The 19,365-nt window shown below is 42.1% G+C and overlaps 1 protein-coding gene across 1 annotated transcript in view; it reads left to right on the top strand.

Annotated features, from left to right (window-relative positions):
- Nucleotides 1-19,365, top strand: part of LOC103924101 (golgin subfamily B member 1-like) — a 53,773-nt gene that overhangs the window by 8,957 nt on the left and 25,451 nt on the right. Inside the window, 7 exon segments of the mRNA XM_009332563.1 lie at nucleotides 2,807-2,959; nucleotides 5,516-5,638; nucleotides 6,079-6,192; nucleotides 7,915-8,326; nucleotides 9,002-9,093; nucleotides 9,396-9,495; nucleotides 17,260-17,333. Of these exon segments, the coding sequence (XP_009330838.1) occupies nucleotides 2,807-2,959; nucleotides 5,516-5,638; nucleotides 6,079-6,192; nucleotides 7,915-8,326; nucleotides 9,002-9,093; nucleotides 9,396-9,495; nucleotides 17,260-17,333 (1,068 nt within the window).

The following is a 19,365-nucleotide window of genomic DNA, read 5'->3' as shown; positions in this document are numbered from 1 at the left end:
CATTTGGTTTTCATACAGGAGGAATTGGATGATCTTGAGGATTGACATAATATAAAAATAAAGCAAAATTTAACAAGTGCAAAATCAAGAATTTGTGGTATCCTGCCACTGTATACTGCAAGGCCATGAAAAAAATCCCCCAGCTGCAGAGGACAGTGAAGGCCCTGGAAGCTGTTTAGCTATGTCGCTTTGTGTTGCTGTCCTGCTGCTGGGATTTTTTTAGCTTATTCATATGTAGCATGTGTGCTGTTACATTACTTTGTGTAAACTTGCTGCTCTGGACTAATGAGCGTTCTTGCTTCAAAATTCAAATTTATCAGTTGAGGAAGGCAAAATGAGAGAAAGCTTATCATCAGTTAATCAGTGTGATACAGATTTTAAAAAGAGGCCTACTCTTTTTTATGTAAAGCGAACAGTTATCCTTCCAACTATTGTACTAAGAGTGGCAAGGCCTCATGTGGAGTGTTGTCATGTTCTGTTCACTTGGAATTAGGAAAGATAAATTCTGAGAGCAGCAAAAGACCTTCCATTCTCCCGTCTTGTTAGTAGCTGCTTTTACTAGACACTCAAAATAGCTTGGCTATTTAGTCAACCAAAGGCAGAGAGGAAACATATTTCCTTCTACAGCTGTATGAGGAAGGTAAGCACCAAGAAAGTGGGAGAACTGTTAAAGTGAAAGGACAGTACTGACAGGTGAATGGATGGGTGTAAATTTGCCATTAAAAAAAATGGCCTTCTAATTAGAGGAATGAGGTCTTGATACAGTCTCCAGTGGAAATGGTGTGGACCAGAGCCTTACTGGTTTTGGGTTAGAACATCATTTAAGAGAAATGATGTTAGGGCAGTTACCTGCAATATTATGTATTTGACCCAGAAAGCACTTTCTAGATACTTTCTTGTAAGATTAGACCTACTGAGAAGCTACAGATTCCTTTATTTATTTATAATTATTTCCCCCAGTAGATGCTGTCTTGAGTAATGGTGATGTTTCCTAGACAGATAGCCTGTCATTTGAAGATGAAAAATTTAGGTTAGGGTTGCATGTTGTGCTGAGGTATTGAATATTAGTGGTTTCTTCTGGAAATCATGAGGGATAAATATAGCAAAGGGCTTTTTTTTTTTCCTCTCCCTGATGGGGGCCCCATGGGAAGGCTGTATTTTAAATATCTAATTGTTACTGTTACTTTCCGGGCTTTTAACAGAGTGCCTTATTTTCAGGAGAATCGAAATACCAGCTTTTATCTTTCTGTTAAGTAGTTGGTATTTGTATACAGAACAGTTGAGGCTCCTCTTAAACTTTTGAGGTGGGTAAACACAAATTATGTTCAGATATAAGAATTTATACATTTTGAAAAAACATGATATTTGAAAGCTTGAGCTCTGGGAACTTTGTGGCTGTGCTAGTGTCCTTAATTGTGGTAGTCCATGTAGTGGCCAGTGTGCAAGGACTTTATCAGAAGCTTTTCCAAATCTGACCATAAATACCAATCCTGAAAGCTAATCCCAAGTAAGCAAACTAATCCACCCATCTTTCCCCCCCCAGCAACTGCTTTGCCCCAGCCTTATAAATTATGTATATCCCTGGCTGCTTAAAGCTTCCTGCACTTCTGTTGTTTCTTTTTTTCCCTGTTCTACTTCTAAGCTTAAGTGCAAGTAAAGCTTTCCTTGTCTGTCTATTCTACCTGCTTCCAAAGACCTTCTCTGTAGGTGACACATCTTTTAAGGAACAGTAGCTTCTTACTTATTCTTACTACACTGACTTATAAGTCCTTCTAAAAGCCTTCATAAATTTTTCAGAATGGGTTTAAAGGACATAAATGCTCTATAGACTCCATATGTTATTGGTGATCTTTGATCCAATACCTGTAACAAAGAAAAGGAAAGAGATACATTTTCTACATATTCAGTCAAAAATCCCCAGCACTAAGTGCTTTAAGCAGTTGGGAGTGCTGAGATGATAACAATAGAAGGATGTTTTTCCTGCCTCTCAGTGACAGTGTTGATATGCTGGACCTAATATGAGACTCTGTGTTAAGTTGGTGTACCACTGTGGTATTAGAGAATTGGCTGCCATACAGATGGTCTTTAAGAGACAAAAAAAGAGTGCAGGTGTAGTGTGCTAGTATGTCTGAGTAGACATAGCCTAAGCACGTTTTATGTGAAATGTTGTCCGAGTTTAAATTTCACGGTCATAAACAGGATTTTAGTGCCTCAGAGTGGAGTAGAACTGGTGATTGTTCGCTTGTTCCCTTTGATTATTTCTAACAGGTTCATTGCTATAAATCCCTTTAGTCTAAAGAGATTTCCATGGGCATTTTCTGTAGTCTAGAATGTTTAATGTCTGCCCCTTTGTCATATGGAAAATATTCTTCTATTGCTAATTTAAAAATGTGTCATTTCTGGTATTAGAGGAATCTGTGAAATTAAAAAGCCTTATAAATCAAGGTGGTCATGTCATAGACTATGTATTATATTTTATTTAATACTATGATTTTCCTTAGTTTATATGGTAAGCATTCATGGATAATTAGCCATTCCAAAGTGATTTGACACTTCCCAATTAAAGACATCTTGTGCATATCTACACAGAAATAGGGAACATAGTTACTTAATGTAGGACAACTTCATTTAAAGAAACAAAGAAAATGTAAAGTTAAGAAATTAAGAAATGTAGTAGAAATAAGCATCTGGTTAGGAGTCAAGAGTGCAGTAGCATTCTAATTTTTTTTTTAATTGACCAGTAATACTGATCAGTTTACTTTCTTCTGTTTCTTTTCTTCCCACTTCTTTCCTCTTGCAATGTTAGAATAACCAATATACAAGGGAAGGGCATAGAGAAGAAGCCGAAGCACTAAAAGAGCAGCTCAGGGAGCGAGAGGAGACTGTTCAGGATCTGAAGGAACAGCTGGCTCTAGCCAAAGTGAATCTGAAAGATGCTGAAATCAAGTATGCAACACAGGTACAGAAAAATTTTTCTATTCATCTGTCCATCTGTGTGTCTGTGTTTCCCACCCCACCACTTACACTAGCATGATAGAATAGAATAGTTCAGCTGGAAGGAACCTACAATGATCCTCTAGTCCAACTGCCTGACCACTTCAGGGCTGACCAAAAGTTAAAGCATATTATTAAGGCCATTGTCCAAATGCCTCTTAAACACTGGCAGGTGTGGGGCATTGACCCCCTCTCTAGGAATCCTGTTCTAGTGTGTCATCACCCTCTTGGTAAAGAAATGTTTCCTAATGTCAAGTCTGAACCTCCCCTGATGCAGTTTTGAATCATTCCCATGCATCTTGTCACTGGATAATTTAAGAGAGACAGTTGTTCCTGAGGACATACTGCTGCTAGGGAATATGGCTAAATCCTGCAGCCTGACAGAGGCAAGGTTGCCAAAGCTCCATGCCTCCCAGTCCAGCCAGTGGCATGGCTGAGAATGTGTTCCGGGCAGGCGCGCATGTACAACTCCTGTATACGTATATAGATGGCCAGCCACATAGATAACACAGACAGAAGCACCCAGCACTCACAGGAACACAATCAACACCAACAGCCTCACCATGTTCCCCTCTATGGCAGCTCAGATGAGAGATTAATAAGAATATATGCAGATGTACATTGTGGATCTCACCAGCAGCTGTGCTTAGACACTCAGTCTGCCCAGTAACTGGCCCCTGGGTCCAAGTCTCCCCAGTTGCTGGCATGTGGACATGCAGAGCCTCAGAGTCCAAAGCTCCGCTCCAGCTGCTGGTACAGACCCATTGCTCACACACACGTGTGCACAGAGCTGGCTGGGACTGCCCTGGTCCCTCCAATAGCCAACCCCTCTGTGCTGGCTTGCTTTTAGAAAAATGCACGCATTAGTGCACACATGCACACACACACACCCCCACCACACCTGACCAGGGCTCCCCTGCCACCTTCAGTAGCCAACCCCCTGTGGTCTTATCCTTAGAGAGACACAGATACACATGTGCACCCTGAGCAGGACTCTCCTGGTCCCTCTGGTAGCCAGCCTCCCTGTGTTCTCACTCTTAGAGACACACAGGCATGCACATGCACACAGCTGACCAGGACTCCCCTGGTCTCTCTAGTAGCCAGCTCCATTAGAGATTCGCATATACACAAAAGCAGGTCTCAACTTTAGAGACCTCCAAGACCCTATGGTCTCTGGCAGCTGGCCAGAACTCCCCTGGTCCATCCAGTAAGTCTGCCTGTGGTCTCACCCTTGGGCACCATCCCCTCTCTGTCCTGGCTCCCAGGCTACTTCACCTACTTGCCAGCTAGTCCGGCTTGATACTTGCTAGTGATCATACATTCACTTGCACACTCGCACTTGTTCCAGTTTCCGGCACCATGTACACGCAGGCCCTCTGACCTGTGGTCCCACTGCAGTTGCTGGCAGTTAAGTTCACTTTCTCTAATCTCTCCAGTTGCTGGCACTATGGACACACCGGGACTTTGACCCACAGTCTGGTTCCAGTTACTAGCACTTAGACCCTCCCTATACACACACAAATGCACACCGAATAGAGACCCTCTCCCACAATAAAGGAGTTAGAAATGGTGTTTAGTAAGAAGACAGGACAGACTGCTGATCAGGTGCAGGACATGGCCAGACAAGCATATTGAGCAGCGCTGTTCACACAACTGGCCTTTTTTAATTCCCTTACCCTCTATTTCTTCAGTTTTGTTCCTCCCCAAATCACCTAGGTCCATCCATTTCCCTGGTTTTGGTTCCTCCTCTAAACATTCCGTAAGTCTTTTGCAATCCCAAAATGCTCTTCACCTCCACCCCATAATAAATCCTATACCCCTAGGCAGTAACCACCCTTGGTGCAAAAGGTGCTCCGAAGTTAAGTGATCTTAATGGGTTTCACACTTAGACAATGGGACTGATGGGTCTCTGAGGACGGGGGAGCAGCCCCTGGAAGGGCCTGGACAGGGTGTCCCTTCCTCTGAGTCAGAATTTGGGTTCTTCCCTGCCTGCCATTGCTGTTCTCTGATGGGCTTTGGAATAGCTGGGGCAGAGTATTCTTTCAGCTCCCAGACCTGCCATTGCCTCTCTGTGTTCTACTGTGGATGTGCAGAGGAGCTTTTTAGCACATAATGTAACAGCTGTTATGTTACATTGTATTTATTTATGTAAAGATTTTTGTTAATACTCTGAATTGCAGGTTTAGCTTTTGATCTGTGAATTGGGCTGCATTGTATACAAATAAAACCCCAGAAGTTTTATGAATTTGTAATTATATAGTAATCATATCTTTTATCATTCTGCGTATTTGTAGATGAAATTCTATGGGTTTTGCTTTCTGGGATCTGAAATATTGTCAGTTAGTATATACGTATTGGTAGGATAAAGATACCATTTGACCAAGGTGACATACAGGATTATCAAAGCTGAAGACCTCATCACACACATTAATATGCTGGTGCATGTTGAAAACAAGCCTGCATGTCTGTCAAGCTCATAACCTTCTTGTTTTTTTTTTTATTTTGTGGCTTATGTTTTCAGCTGAGCTCCCTGCAGGAAGTGATTCAGGAGAAGGAAGCTCTCCTAGAAGAGCAGGTTCACCAGCACCAAGCTGAATTGCTCAAGATAGTGGCCCAGTCAGATCTCGAAGTAGAGATGCAGCAGGTATATTTGATATAATGATCTTATTATGGGAGGAGAAAGGAAAAGAAATTTTACCAATCTGAAGACACCCTGAGAGAGCAGTTCTCATCAAAGTAACTCAGAAGGGGTGAGAAGAGAGATGATTTGATCGTTTGGGTTTTTTGGGGATGCTAGTTTGGACTTTGAGAGTCCTAGCTTCAATCTGCTGATTTGCTATCAGTTGAAAAGAAAGAACAGTTAAAAAGAAGTATTAAATTATTGTGCTCCAGTTCCCTATTTGTGAAACAATGGTGAGCTTTTCCTACTGCACCAGAGCTCCAGAATAAGTGTCAACAAAAATGAAGTTATTCAGGCTATTAAAGTAACTGCGTTATGAAAACTAGGTGTATGGATGAAACCAGGAAATCTAGCCTTCTTATGTTAGCCTCCCAGATACTGATATAACACTGTCTCTCTCACAGAACCTGCGTACACTTCAGAGAAAGCTAGAGGAGCAGGAAGCAGCTCTGCTAGGACAAACTCAGGTGGTAGAATTGCTGCAGCGGGAATTATGTAATGCTGAACAACAAAACCAGGTACCTTTTCATGCTTTGCTTGTTGCCTTACTCTCTGTGTAAGTGGTGGATGGGGCCTTTGTCAGTAGCTCGGAAGTTAGCAGATTAGCTTATTTCTGGCATCAGGTTTCCAGCATGAAATCGGCTGGAGGGCTCCATCAGGTCAGGTTTTAGAGCTGCAGGTCTGTATGCATAGCTGATAGTAGGTCCAGCGAAACAACAGGGATAGGGATGCTGCAGCAGCCGTCTCTAGTGACCCAGATTCTGGGCAGGTGGACAGGGACAAAATCTATCCATATTCCACGCTGCTGACTGATACATTCAAAGCCATCAAATACACAATGCTTCGCCTCATACAAAAGTGCCTAACACAGTGCTGCTGTGGCTACACTGTTTCTGGGCTGCAGTATCCAGGCCAGATCAGAGCATAGACAGATATTCTTTGGTATGTCTTGCTGAGAACTTGCTAATATGATGACACAGCTTCTGGAGTGGTATTGGCTCTCAATCATTTTGGAGTGTGAAGAGAATGAGATCAAGTCTGTGCATATATGACTATATATACATGAGCCCCTTGAGACAGGGTTTAGTACACAATCTCTTAAAAGGCTTGTTTGCAGATATAGGATGAGTGTATTTTTAATTTTTTTCCAATATCTGAACCTCTGAAAACAATTCTCCATCCCTTTAGAAGAGATTTATACTGTATCAGTCTCATGTTAGTACACTGCACGATCTCCAGCCAATCTAGTGCTGAACATCACTTTGATAACTTTTACACTCTTACGCACCACTCTATTTTCTTTTTCCGTGTGTCCCAGCCAGGCACAGTGGTGGGACCTCATACCACCAGGAAGAGGTGAAGAACCTCAGTGAGCTGACTTGTACTCACTACTGATTACATTGCTCACCAGGGTGTTCATGGAGTGGTGGCATGGATATCTTCATGGCATGGCTGTTGGGGTCCCCTGACTCCTCCTCTGTGTCTTTGACTCCCCTTATGCAAATTATATGGTCAGAGGGAGACCTTGGTACACATATAAACTTGAGGCCTTGTGGCTGAAGCTTCTCTTCCTACCCATAAAGTAAAGGGAGCTCCTCATCAGCCTCCTCCTGAAACTAGCTATGCTGACCATCTACAGCTGCAGGTGGAGGAAGTTTGACAAAAGGAATTCTGGCAAGTGTAGGGTCTGTTGCTGTTCCTTGGTTGTCTTAAATCTCTGGTCAATGTCAACCAGCTTTCTGGGATCTTTTTTGAACCAGTGGGCACTGTGTGGAGTACTCTGTTACCTCCAGTTTCCTATTTCAGCATTTTTGACCCCCTTTCACATACACACTTTTGTTCTGTTTTTTAATTGCCCTCTGTAATTGTTGAGTTCCCCTTCTTTTGTTGTAGTCTTTCCTCCCCTTTTTGGGAAGCTTTCTTTCCTCTAAAAGAGAACTCCTGGCCACTGTTCTATTGTTTCTTTCCTCTACATTTTGCTGCTCTAAGTTAAGACTTATCTTTTCTTTAACAAAATTGAGAGTTCTTGTTTCTCCCAGCATTGCTTTCTTGCAATTTGCAAATAGTAGGGCAGTTTCTTTCTAACAAATTGAGATTTCTGCCATGTTTATTTCCTCCTTTCTGCTACTTAGATATTTGAAAAGGATTTAATAGCAATTTTAAAATATAATTCAGGTGCTTTGCTTTGGCAATGTATTGAACTAGTTGAGAGTTAAATTCATTTCCATATCCTTTTACAGACACTCCTAGATCAGTGCCAGAAAATGGAGGTGAATCTAAGCTCCCTGAGGGGTGTGCTAGATGCAGAGAGACGAGAGTCTCGGGATCTCAGAGAGAAGATGGAGCTGGAACTAGCTGAGAGGAAGCTGTCCTCCCATTGCTTGCAGGAGGAGGTGCAGTGTCTCTCGGAACAGCTGGAAGAGGCAAGAAGAGCACAAGCTGAATTAGAGGTGAAGTATAAAGACGTGGAGCAGGAAAGAAGGTTGGAGGTGGAAGAGAAAAACCTGCAGATCAGTTGTCTTAAGGTGGCTGAGCAAGAGCTGCAATCTAGCCGTGCTGCCCTTGTAGCTGAAAATGATCAGCTGAAACAGGATGTTGACCGGCTGTTGGTGTTGTCTGCCGAAAATGGTGCTACAATACAGAAACTACAGGGTGAGCAAGCACAGCAGTTTGGCAAAGCAGGTTCTCAAGAGCCTAAGGATCATTGGGTTGCCTTCTTTGGCTTTGTTTTTATAATAGCTCATAAGAAAGTCTTGGTATAACAATTCCTAATTGCATAGGAACATAGGAGTGGTTGTACTGTATCAAACTAAAGGTCTCTCTAGTGTGATCCCACCTTTCTGTCTTTGGCAGTGACCAAAGCCAGTTGCAAGAGGAGGAGCATAAGGGTAAGGCAGCATATATGGTGCTTTGCTTGTGTACTGTCCCAGCCTATAATCTTTTGAGGCTTATGGATTTCTTGAGTCAGATGTATCTTTTTAATTAATTTTAATAACTTGTTGGATTTTTTCCATCAACTTAGGTAAGATCTTTTTAGATGTGCCACATTCTTCAGAGTCTGAATTTCTACTGAAATTATAAGTAAAACAACCAAGGAAAGCAAACTGTACCATTTTCTCTGTAGGCTTGTATTAGAACTAATAACATTGATCTTGCCTCAAGCTATTATTTCAAATTTATTTTCTTCCAGCTCCTTTACGGCCCAAAACTGAAGCAGTGACTGAGAGACAAGGGATCTCATATACTATTGTGCATATGTGTAAAGTGGATATATTTCAGAAAAAAAGGCAAGAACACACCTTAACTCCCTTTTTTCCCCTCCATTAGATGAACTTGTACAGAAATCTGAACAATTTGTCTGCTGTCAGAATGAGCTGAAATCCCAGTCAGTAGTGCAGGTCTCTGAATTGATGAAACAGGTATGATCTTTTCAAATGAATCTCCTGAAATTTTCCTGTATGTTGAGGAACTGAAACTGAGTTAAATGTTTGCAATTCCTTTTATATGATGTATTGCTTGAGAAAGGCTCTTATGGATTCTCTCAGCTGATGGGCAGACATTTTATGACTATGGAAGCCTGGGAAGAAATAGGAGTCAATTTGAGTAACTTAAAAGTTGCCGATTGATTTGTTAAAAGGTTAACTGAAAGATCAAAGATTAATGTATATGTATAAACTGTATTGAAATTTATCTTTCTCCCCTCCATCCTATGTTTAAACAGGATGAAACAATTTCACAGGAAAAAATAATAGATCAGGAAGATTGGAATGGGACTTCCCTCCTACCCACAGAAAACTTGGGAAGACAGAATACTGAAGGTGGTATGATTATCTTACCTATTTTAATATTCTTAAAATATTTAAGAATTATTCTTGCCTATTTTTAGATAATAAACATGTCCATGGTTACTGGTTCATTATGCCTGCATTGCCAAGATCTTCAAAAATACTGTATAATTCTTTCCAGTGGTTAAATTAGAATTTAATTCTAAAGGGAAAAGGAACTATTTGAATCTCAGACAGTGAACAGACTGACAGAAACAAATAAGTAAACCATCTGGAATTATTAAAAAGACTCGGGTGTGCATCATAGGCCTGCCTTCATGGTGTTGTCTTGTGATATGAAGCCATGGTTGGTGTTTTGGCCATGAGACAGAGTGGGTAGAACTTGTTACCTGTATGGTTCACATGCTTCATGTTCCTGCATGTATGATCTATGGTGATAGGTGCAAAGAACATTGCGAAGACATGAAAAAGCTAGGATGAAGGCAAGGATAGTAATATTCTGTGATTGTGGGCTTTTCCAGAAAAGGGTGCCAAGGTTAGCTTCATTGTGATAGGGCATATTAAGTTCAATGAATAGTTTTGGTTTATTGGGTTTTTTGTTCCATTCATGTCAGTTATGCCTAAGGATGGTAGAATAAATTTCGTATTCCAAGACACTGTGCACTCACACATTCTTAGATTGTACAAAATAAGATAGAACTGAAGTAGTAGCTCGTCCCCGATACAAAATCTGACAATCTGCTTCTGGGGGGGTTATTTTTGATAGCTTTTGCTGAAACAGTAAAGGGCCCATACATATGCCACATTTAAAAAAAAAAAAAAGAAATACAGTTAATTTGGTTTTGAGTGTCTAGGCATGTAGACTGGTAGCAGTAATATCACCACTCTGTCAGAATTATAGTATAAAAGGATGAGTTCCCACAGTTTTTTACTTTAGGGTATGGTGCGCTGTGGCAGTAGGCTGTCTTGATTTTTGCAGGAATAGATTCCTTTTGCTTCCTGTCATTCAGAGATATACCCTCGTTGTAAGAATCCTGATGGGAGAATAATCACCAATAAACTATATTCCTGCAGTCCTAGAACATCTGCCTTCTCTCTTTTTATTCTGTGAACTCAGAAATGCAGGTCTTTAATGGACTTCAAGACATCATTTAGAATCATAGAATGGTTAGGGTTGGAAGCGACTTTTAAAGATCATCTAGTCCAAACCCCCTGCCCTGGGCAGGGACATCCTTCACTAGATCAGGTTGCTCAAAGCCCCATCCAACCTGACCTTGAACGTGTCCAATGATGGGGCAACCGACAACTTCTCTGGACAACCCAAAGTGAAGAAGCCCTCTTGAAAGGCTGCGATAAGGCCTCCCTGGAGCCTTCTCTTCTCCAGGCTGAACAACCCCAACTCTCTCAGCCTTTCTTCATAGGAGAGATGTTCCAGCCCTCTGATCATTTTTGTGGCCCTCCTCTGGACTCACTCTAACAGATCTGTGTCTGTCTTGTACTAGGGGACCCCAGAACTGGACACAGTACTCCAGGTGGGGTCTCACGGGAGTAGGGTAGAGGGTGAGAATCATCTCCCTCAACCTGCTGCCCACACTTCTTTTGATGCAGCCCAGGATATGATTGACTTTCTGGGCTGCAAGCACACATTGCCAGTTTCTGTCCAGTTTTTTGTTTACCAGTATCCCCAGGTCCTTCTCTGCAGGCCTGCTCTCAGTCAATTCACCCCCTAGTCTGTATTGATACTGGGAATTGCCCCAATCCAGGTGTAGGACCTTGCACTTGGCCTTGTTGAACTTAATGAGGTCCGCACGGGCCCACTCAAGTTTGTCAAGGTCCCTCTCGATGGCATCCCATCCCTCTAGGGAATCAACTGCACCACTCAGCTTGGTGTCATCTGCAAACTTGCTGAGGGTGCACTCCATCCCACTGTCCATGTCATGAATGAAGATAGTAAATAATATTGGTCCCAGTATGGATCCTTGAGGGACATCACTTGTAACTGGTTTCCACTTGGACATTGAGCCATTGACTCTAACTCTTTGCACACAGCCATCCAGCCAGTTCCTTATCCACCTAACAGTCCATTCGTCAATTCCATCTCTCTGCATTTTAGTGGCAAGAATGTTGGGAGGGGGACCGTATAAAAGACCTTACAGAAGTCCAGCTTTTAATCTGATATCATGTCCTGACTTAAGAGTATCTCTTGCCTCTAGCGAATCAACTGTACCACTCAGCTTGCTGTCATCTGCAAACTCGTTGAGGCTGCACTCAATACCACTATCTATGTCATTGATGAAGACATTTAAATAATATTGGTCCCAGTATGGATCCTTGAGGGACATCACTTGTAACTGGTTTCCACTTGGACATTGAGCCATTGACTCTAACTCTTTGCACACAGCCATCCAGCCAGTTCCTTATCCACCTAACAGTCCATTCGTCAATTCCATCTCTCTGCATTTTAGTGGCAAGAATGTTGGGAGGGGGACCGTATAAAAGACCTTACAGAAGTCCAGCTTTTAATCTGATATCATGTCCTGACTTAAGATTGAGTACATCCAAAACATACATGGAAGGCTTTCATCAGCTTTCTTAAAAAGCAGGTCCTGCCTCCACTGAAAGGAATTCCACCTGAAAAATGCAGTGACTTTTAGAGCTTCACTGTCATGTTACCTAAAAGGTCTGTCCCAATGCATGTTTACCTGCATGTTTACTTCAAAACAAGCTTTTTTTGTTGTAATTCTGTTTCTAGTGGGTGTGTTGAACACTTGGTTACTGACATTTTTTAACATTTTAAACATTGGGAGATGTAATTTCTTTAAAAAAACACCAAGAGATTAAATAGAAACATGTAAAAAATCATGATCTTTCAGACCACCTCTGTAGACTCTAAATACTTTGTTACTCCTCTTTGTCTCCTGATGACTTTCTAATTTGCCAGTCTTATTTAAAGTGTGATGCCTAAAACTGCCCACAGTACTCCAGTCCTAACTTCAGTAGAATGAAATAAGGATTTACATATAGTTACCTTATATTGTGCAATTTCTGATGATTTTCAAGCAGACCTCAACAAATGCTTCCAAACTACTTAACTATCATTTTCTAAAATGTAAACGCTTTTGAAATCTTTGTACAGTCTTTTAATTTTCATGGGCTTAGCAGTGCATTATACTAGTATATCTGTTGCTCTCTTTACTAGCCACATGGATTCCTTAAACTTTTCTTGAAGCAGCTCTTTGAGTGATTGAATGTCTCTCCTCCTGCTACATAAAAGACCATTGAGTTTACCTTTTTCTACTTTCCCCTCTACACTAATAAAAAAGACAAGAGTTAGGTTAACAGTTGGACTCGATGATCTTAAGTGTCTTTTCCAACCTAAATGATTCTATGATTGTCATCTTCAGGAAAAGCCTATGAAGTTCAGCCAATTTCAAAGAAAACAAACATCTGGACTGAGAGTTAGAGATTGCTTTTCAGAGTCACTGTGTAGATAATTTAACGTTAGCTATAAGGCTTTCCCTAGTTCACTTCGTGGAAGAAAAAGTTGTTGAAAGACTACAGTATGGTATGAATTGATAAAGGAAAGCCATTATCGCAGAAAATGGACAGACTGCTTTCCAGATGTTAGAATTCACAAAAACAATTCATCTGAGCCTCCTCAAAATACATAATACTTTTAACTTAGCAAATACCATTTTGTATAGTCAGTTGTATATAGAAAAGAGTTTAAAGGGGCACAAAAGAAAACCTTACACCGTATGTTAATGGTATGTCCTCTCTGCATGCTCAGAATTGAAAAGTACAAAACTTCTTATCCCTGTGTCGTGGTTTAACCTCAGTCAGCAACTGAGCACCACACAGCCACTTGCTCCCTTCCCCCTCCCTCCCCCCCACGGTGGGATGGGGGAGAGAATTGGAAGAGTAGAAGTGAGAAAACTCCTGGGTTGAGATAAAACCAGTTTAATAATTGAAATAAAATAATAATAATAATAATAATATACAAAGCAAGTAATGCACAATGCAATTGCTCACCACCCGCCAAACGATGCCCAGCCAGTCCCCGAGCAGCGGCCCCCCAGCCAGCTTTCCCCCAGTTTAGGTACTGAGCATGACGTCACATGGTATGGAATATCCCTTTGGCCAGTTTGGGTCGGCTGTCCTGGCTGTGCCCCCTCCCAGCTTCTTGTGCACCTCCAGCCTTCTCAGTCGGTAGAGCATGGGAAGCTGGTAAGTCCTTGAGTAGCATAAGCACTACTTAGCAGTAACTAAAACATTGATGTGTTATCAACATTATTCTCATATTAAATCCAAAACACAGCACTGTACCAGCTACTAGGAAGGAAATTAACTCTATCCCTGCCGAAACCAGGACACCCTGACAGAACTGTTTAACTTGGTCCTGAATTTTATTTTACATATATATTAACATACGTTTCTTATCTTCATTGATAATTATGTGTTCACAAAAATGGGGCCTGTTTTTTAATGCTGCTAAGTTGATATTTCTGGGGAAGAAAGACATACTGTTTAAGTTGTTTTACTGGCTCTTATACTAAAAGGTTGAGGCATCATCTCTAATAGAATTAGCTAGAACTGAGATAAATCATAGAATCACAGAATAATTTACGTTGGAAGGGATCGAAGGCGGGTTTTAGTCCACCTTCCTCCTAGAAGCAGGGTAACTGTGAGATCAGACTGGGTTGCTCAAGCCTTTATCCAGTCAGGTCTTGAAAACCTCCAATGATGGTGACTGCACAACCTCCCTGGGCAGCCTGTTATGACACTTTACTAGCCTCATGGCAAAAAAGGGCTTCATTACATCCAGTTGGAACCTATTTTGTTTCAGTATATGTGTGTTGTCTTTCGTCCTCCTACCTTGCACCACTGTAAAAAGCCTGGCTCTGTCTTCTCAATAACCTCTTTGTAGGTGTTGGAAGGCTGCTTTTAGGTCTCCCCAAAGCCTTCTATTCTCCAGGGTAAAAAAAGCCTTGTTCTCTCAGCCTCTTCTCACAGGGAAAGTGCTCCAGCCCCGTGACCATCTTGGTGGCTTCTGCTGAACTTGCTTTAGTTTGTCAATGTCTTTCCTATATTGGGGGTCCAAAACTGAATGTTTTGTATGTACAGTACTTGAAATGCAGTCTAATGAGTGCCCAGTAGAAGAGGATAATATCTTTGATCGATCGGTCCAGGATGCTGTTGACCTTGTTTGCTGCCAGGCACAATTGCTGGCTGATGTTTAGCCTAATGTCTAGCAGATCCTCTTCATCCTTTCTTGCAGAGCTGGTCCCCAGCCTGCATTCCCAGGGGCGGGACTTTACATTTGTCCTTGCTGAATTTCATGAGGTTCCTGTTGCCTCATTCTTCTAGCCTGTCTGGGTTGCTGTAAATGGCAGCGAGGGTATCAGCTGTTTCCCCCCCGTATGTTGTATTCTCCAAACTTGAGTGTGGACTCTGCCACCTCCAGATCACAGATAAAGATGTTAAACAGGAGAGGTCACAGATAGACCTCTGTGATGTTCCACTTGTTACTAGCCTCCAGATAGAGTATGACGTATTCACCTCTGTTCTCTGAGCCTGATCATCCAACCAGTTTTTTATGCATTGAGTTGTCCTTCAGTCCAGACCATTTGTTGACTCGCCAGATTCGACTGGCCCTTTTAAACCCCTTCCCTTTGACTGGCAGGATTGATGAAAAAACTACCTGGGCTCCTGAGTCCCTTACCGCCACTCCCAGGGCTCTGTAGTCCTTCTTGATAGTCTTCAGACTGCTCCTGACTGTGTCACAGGTGCCCACGTGAAACAGCAGCAGCAGATAACAGTCAGTGGACTGTACAAGGCTTGGTAGCCTCTTGGTGACATCCCTGATGCAAGCCCCTGGTAAGCAGCACACCTCTCTAGAGAGTGTGTCCGGTTGGCAAATGGGTGCCTCCGTACCGTTCATATGAATGAATGAACACGTTCTCTGTCTTTCCAGGTAGTGAGAAGACTGAGATGGTGCCTGTTGGTATCAAATGTAAATGGAAGCTTTCTTCCTGTAGTAATTAATCAGGAAAGCTAAATAACCGTAATTATTACTTTCAAACATTAATTTTCTTTCTAGATGTGGTACAGGACACTTCTTTGCCTGTCTTCTGCTTTGGACTATCAAAATGTCTTGAGTATGTCTTGAGTATCATAGAATGGTTGAAGTTGGAAGGGACCCAGAGCCAGTTGCTCAGGACCATGTCCAGAGGGCTTTTGAATGTCTCCAAGGAGGGAGGTTCCAAAACCTCCCTGGGCAACCTGTGCCCGTGCTCAGTCACCCTCACAGTGGAAAAAGTGTTTCCTGATGTTCAGAGGGAACCTCCTATGTTTCAGTTTGTGCCTGTTGCCTCTGGTCCTGTCACTGGGCACCACTGAAAAGAGCCTGGCTCTCTCTTCTTTACACTATTCCTTCAGGTATTTATACTCATAGATGAGATCCCCCCTGAGCCATCTCTTCGCTCAGCTAAAGAGTCCCAGCCGTCTCAGCCTTTCCTTATATGAGAGATGCTCCAGTCCCTTAATCATCTTTGTGGCTCTTCGTTGGAATCTCTCCAATATGTCCGTGTCTCTCCTGTACTCAGGAGCCCAGAACTGGACACAGTACTCCAGGTGTGGCCTTACCAGTGCTGAGTAGAGGTGAAGGAATACTGTGCCTAATGCAGCCCAGGATACTAGTAGCCACCTTTGTGGCAAGGGCGCATTGCTGGTTCCCAGTCAGCTTGGTGTCAGCCAGGACCCCCAGGGCCTTTTCTGCAAAGTTGCTTTCCAGCTGGGTGGTCCCCAGCATAAACTGGTGCTATGGGGTTGTTCCTCCCCAGGTGGAGGACTTTGCACTTCTCCTTGTTGAACTTCATGAGGTTCCTTGTCAGCCCATTTCTCCAGCCTGTTCAGGTCCCTCTGGATGGCAGCACAACCCTCAGCACTTCTCCCAGATTTGTGTCATCTGCAAGCTTGCTGAGGGTGCAATCTGCCCCATCATCCAGATCATTAATGAAGATGTTGAACAGGATCAGACCCGGTATTGACCCCTGGGGTACACTGTGAAGTTACTGGCCTCCAACTAGACTTCATGCCGCTGATCACCACCATCTTGGCTGGCCATTCAGCCAGTTTTCAATCCACCTCACTGCCTGCTCATCCAGTCCGTACATCAACAGCTTCTCTATGAGGCTCTTATGGGAGACAGTGCTGAAAGCCTTACTGAAGGCCTTGATGATATCCACTGCTCTCCCCTCATCTACTAAGCCAGTCATGTCATCATATACAGTGACATACCTATGACAAATGGTATTTATATGCCAGTTTACAGAAATATAAGTATAAAAATATCCTGAGCCAAACAGCAGCTGAGTTCTTGTACCAATCTTGTCTTGGACTGTGGCCCTTGAGTGTTTTATTCTTCTCTAATTTTAACAATTTCTCATATCATTTTTATCCAAATGAAATTTGAAGCATTTTGCTACAATAGTTCTTTCATTCCCCTCCTTTATAAAAAATGTTTCTTAAAATGTGACACTCTTATCAGCTGTCCTTTAATTTTAGTCTGCATAACAACAATTGTTCTCTTCTAAAAGGTGCTTAAAACAGCATGTTATTTTGGTGGTTTGCCTCTAAAAAAACCCAAAACACATTATCCAATGACAATGTTACATATCTCCACTACGTAAGTATTACTAACAGCCATGTGCCCTTTCTCTATTCCTGAAAGAATATCCTGTTACTCTCTAAATCAGAGTTTTAATTTTCAAAGAAATTGTTTGTGTTTGAATGTTTCAGAAATACCACACTTGCAACTTGTTCTCCAGGAGCCTCTGCAGGAAGCTGTGGTGGTTGCAGAAAATGCGAAGCAGGTAATGATTAATCAGCTGAAATAAGCTAAAACTAAAATAGGTCAAGGACTGGCCTTAAAACAGCTAAGCTGTTATGGCCTTTTTTAATAATCCTCTTTAGAAGGTTATTATTAACTGGATTAATGATGAAAGCCAGAAATAGCTTCCAAATACTGCTTGTACTGTGTTCTTATCAGACTGTATTTCCCTTTGCTGGCTGTCTGGAATTCTTCTGTCCTTCATCCACCCAATCCATATTCATGCTATTTTCTGCCTCTTGTGAGTTAGTTCTTCAGCAAAATCATAGGCTAAACTGAGGCAAGTCTCAGGAAATATAATTCCAAAGGCTCAGGTGTCATTATAGGATGCCTTTCAAACTAACCCTATCCATTCCCACTGCCTTGATGAGGATCTGGCAGACTGACTGGAGGAAGCTGAGTTCTCTTGTTAAGTGAGAGACAAGTAGACTCTATCCTTGTACTCTTCCACTGTGAACAGCTTGCAGGTAAAATTGCAGTCAGTCTATTGGTGAGAAGAGTGTAGGATTAGATACCCGCTGCTTTGCTTTATACTCAGTCAGCAAGGTCATCTCCAGGTGACTGCCTCTGTATATCTGTACTAAGAATTTGTTGAAGAATTGTTTGTTAGCTTAGAGCAAGGTCTGGGCTTTTTCCAGACTGCTCCACTCTGTTCCAACCTGCCAGCAGGGGGAAGAAGATGGTACTGTGTTTTATCTAATACATTCCTCTCCCAACAGAGAGAGTTTATAGTGTATATATATTACTGTGAAGTATTAGGGAAAAAGTTGACTTTTGGGACTCATGTTGGAACTGGATAAGGCGTTTTGAGTCAACTCATCCTGCCTGACTTCAGACCCTTACATTCCAATTGCCTGTAGTTGAGGTCTAAGCTAGTGGATCAGCGAGTACATACATACATACACACACACACACAGTCTTTTCAAGGGCAGATATAAGCCTTTGAGCTGTTTTCTAGAGCCTCTTTCTAGACAGTGGAGATAACAGGTTCTTTAGCGTATGATTCACCTGGACCATGGTGGATGTTGAAAATGGGTCAATGAATCCAACCCTGGAATTGTCCATTTCAATGTCTTAATTATAAAAAGAGTCTAGCTAAATAGCTTGCATGTAAGTATTTACACTTGGACAGCTATATCCTGCCATTTGTGAATCTGACCCATGACTTTAGGCCAAGATATGTGTGAATCCAAACCCAGTTCAGGGGTTTGGGTCATGTGCACAAGTTACTTGGATGCATACCATACATTCCATTTCAGTGCTTGGAGCTTGCAAAGGCAAAGTGCTCTAGAACTTGGGGATGGAGATCGTTTTCTTATGATTGTGTGACCTGTTAGTGCCCTGTACTTACATTTTAGGTAGTTACAGCAAATGTTAATTCTGAACACTTCATTTTGTTTTCACTCATGCCACTGTTGGTTGGGTTGGGGTTTTTTTACTTGCTTTTTTTGGGGTGGGAGGGAGTAGCTTTTTTTAGGGACACTTTACTTAGTTCTGACTCGTAGTCACTTTGTACTCTAGTTCAAACCTTCTCCCACAGAAGTAGTACTAATGGTGCCAATTGTTTGTTGTGGTGAAAGACAATGTGTGTTGGGAACTAGCCAAAAATATTGCCATTAGTTTTAGGTGCATGTTAACTTATAAGTGGACTTTTCAGAATGAAGAAATTAGTAGACGAAGTCTTAGGTCTTGTATGGATGTCAACAGCAAACTAACCAATTTCCTGGGCTTTATTCAGCATCTTTGTGTGGGCAAAAAGATTTTGTGTCTGTGAAATAGCAAAATCTCCTCTCTCTTTCCAGTATGTTCCATCATCTTCAACATCATCTTCTCTGTCCTGTCTGACAGAGAAGCGGGAGACATATGGCAGTTAATAGATTGTTGTTGGGTGGTTTGTTTGTCTGTGTGGTGGAGCCTAGTGTAACTTTCCTGGGAAGACTGCAGGTTCTTTATCTGCTGGAGTAGTGAGGCATACAGTGACAAACACACAACTTCTTACCTTCTCTGCTTGGGTG

The sequence above is a fragment of the Pygoscelis adeliae genome, unplaced genomic scaffold, assembly GCF_000699105.1.
Source record: "Pygoscelis adeliae isolate BGI_AS28 unplaced genomic scaffold, ASM69910v1 Scaffold649, whole genome shotgun sequence".
Taxonomy (NCBI): domain Eukaryota; kingdom Metazoa; phylum Chordata; class Aves; order Sphenisciformes; family Spheniscidae; genus Pygoscelis; species Pygoscelis adeliae.
This window is presented reverse-complemented; position numbering and strand designations above follow the sequence as displayed.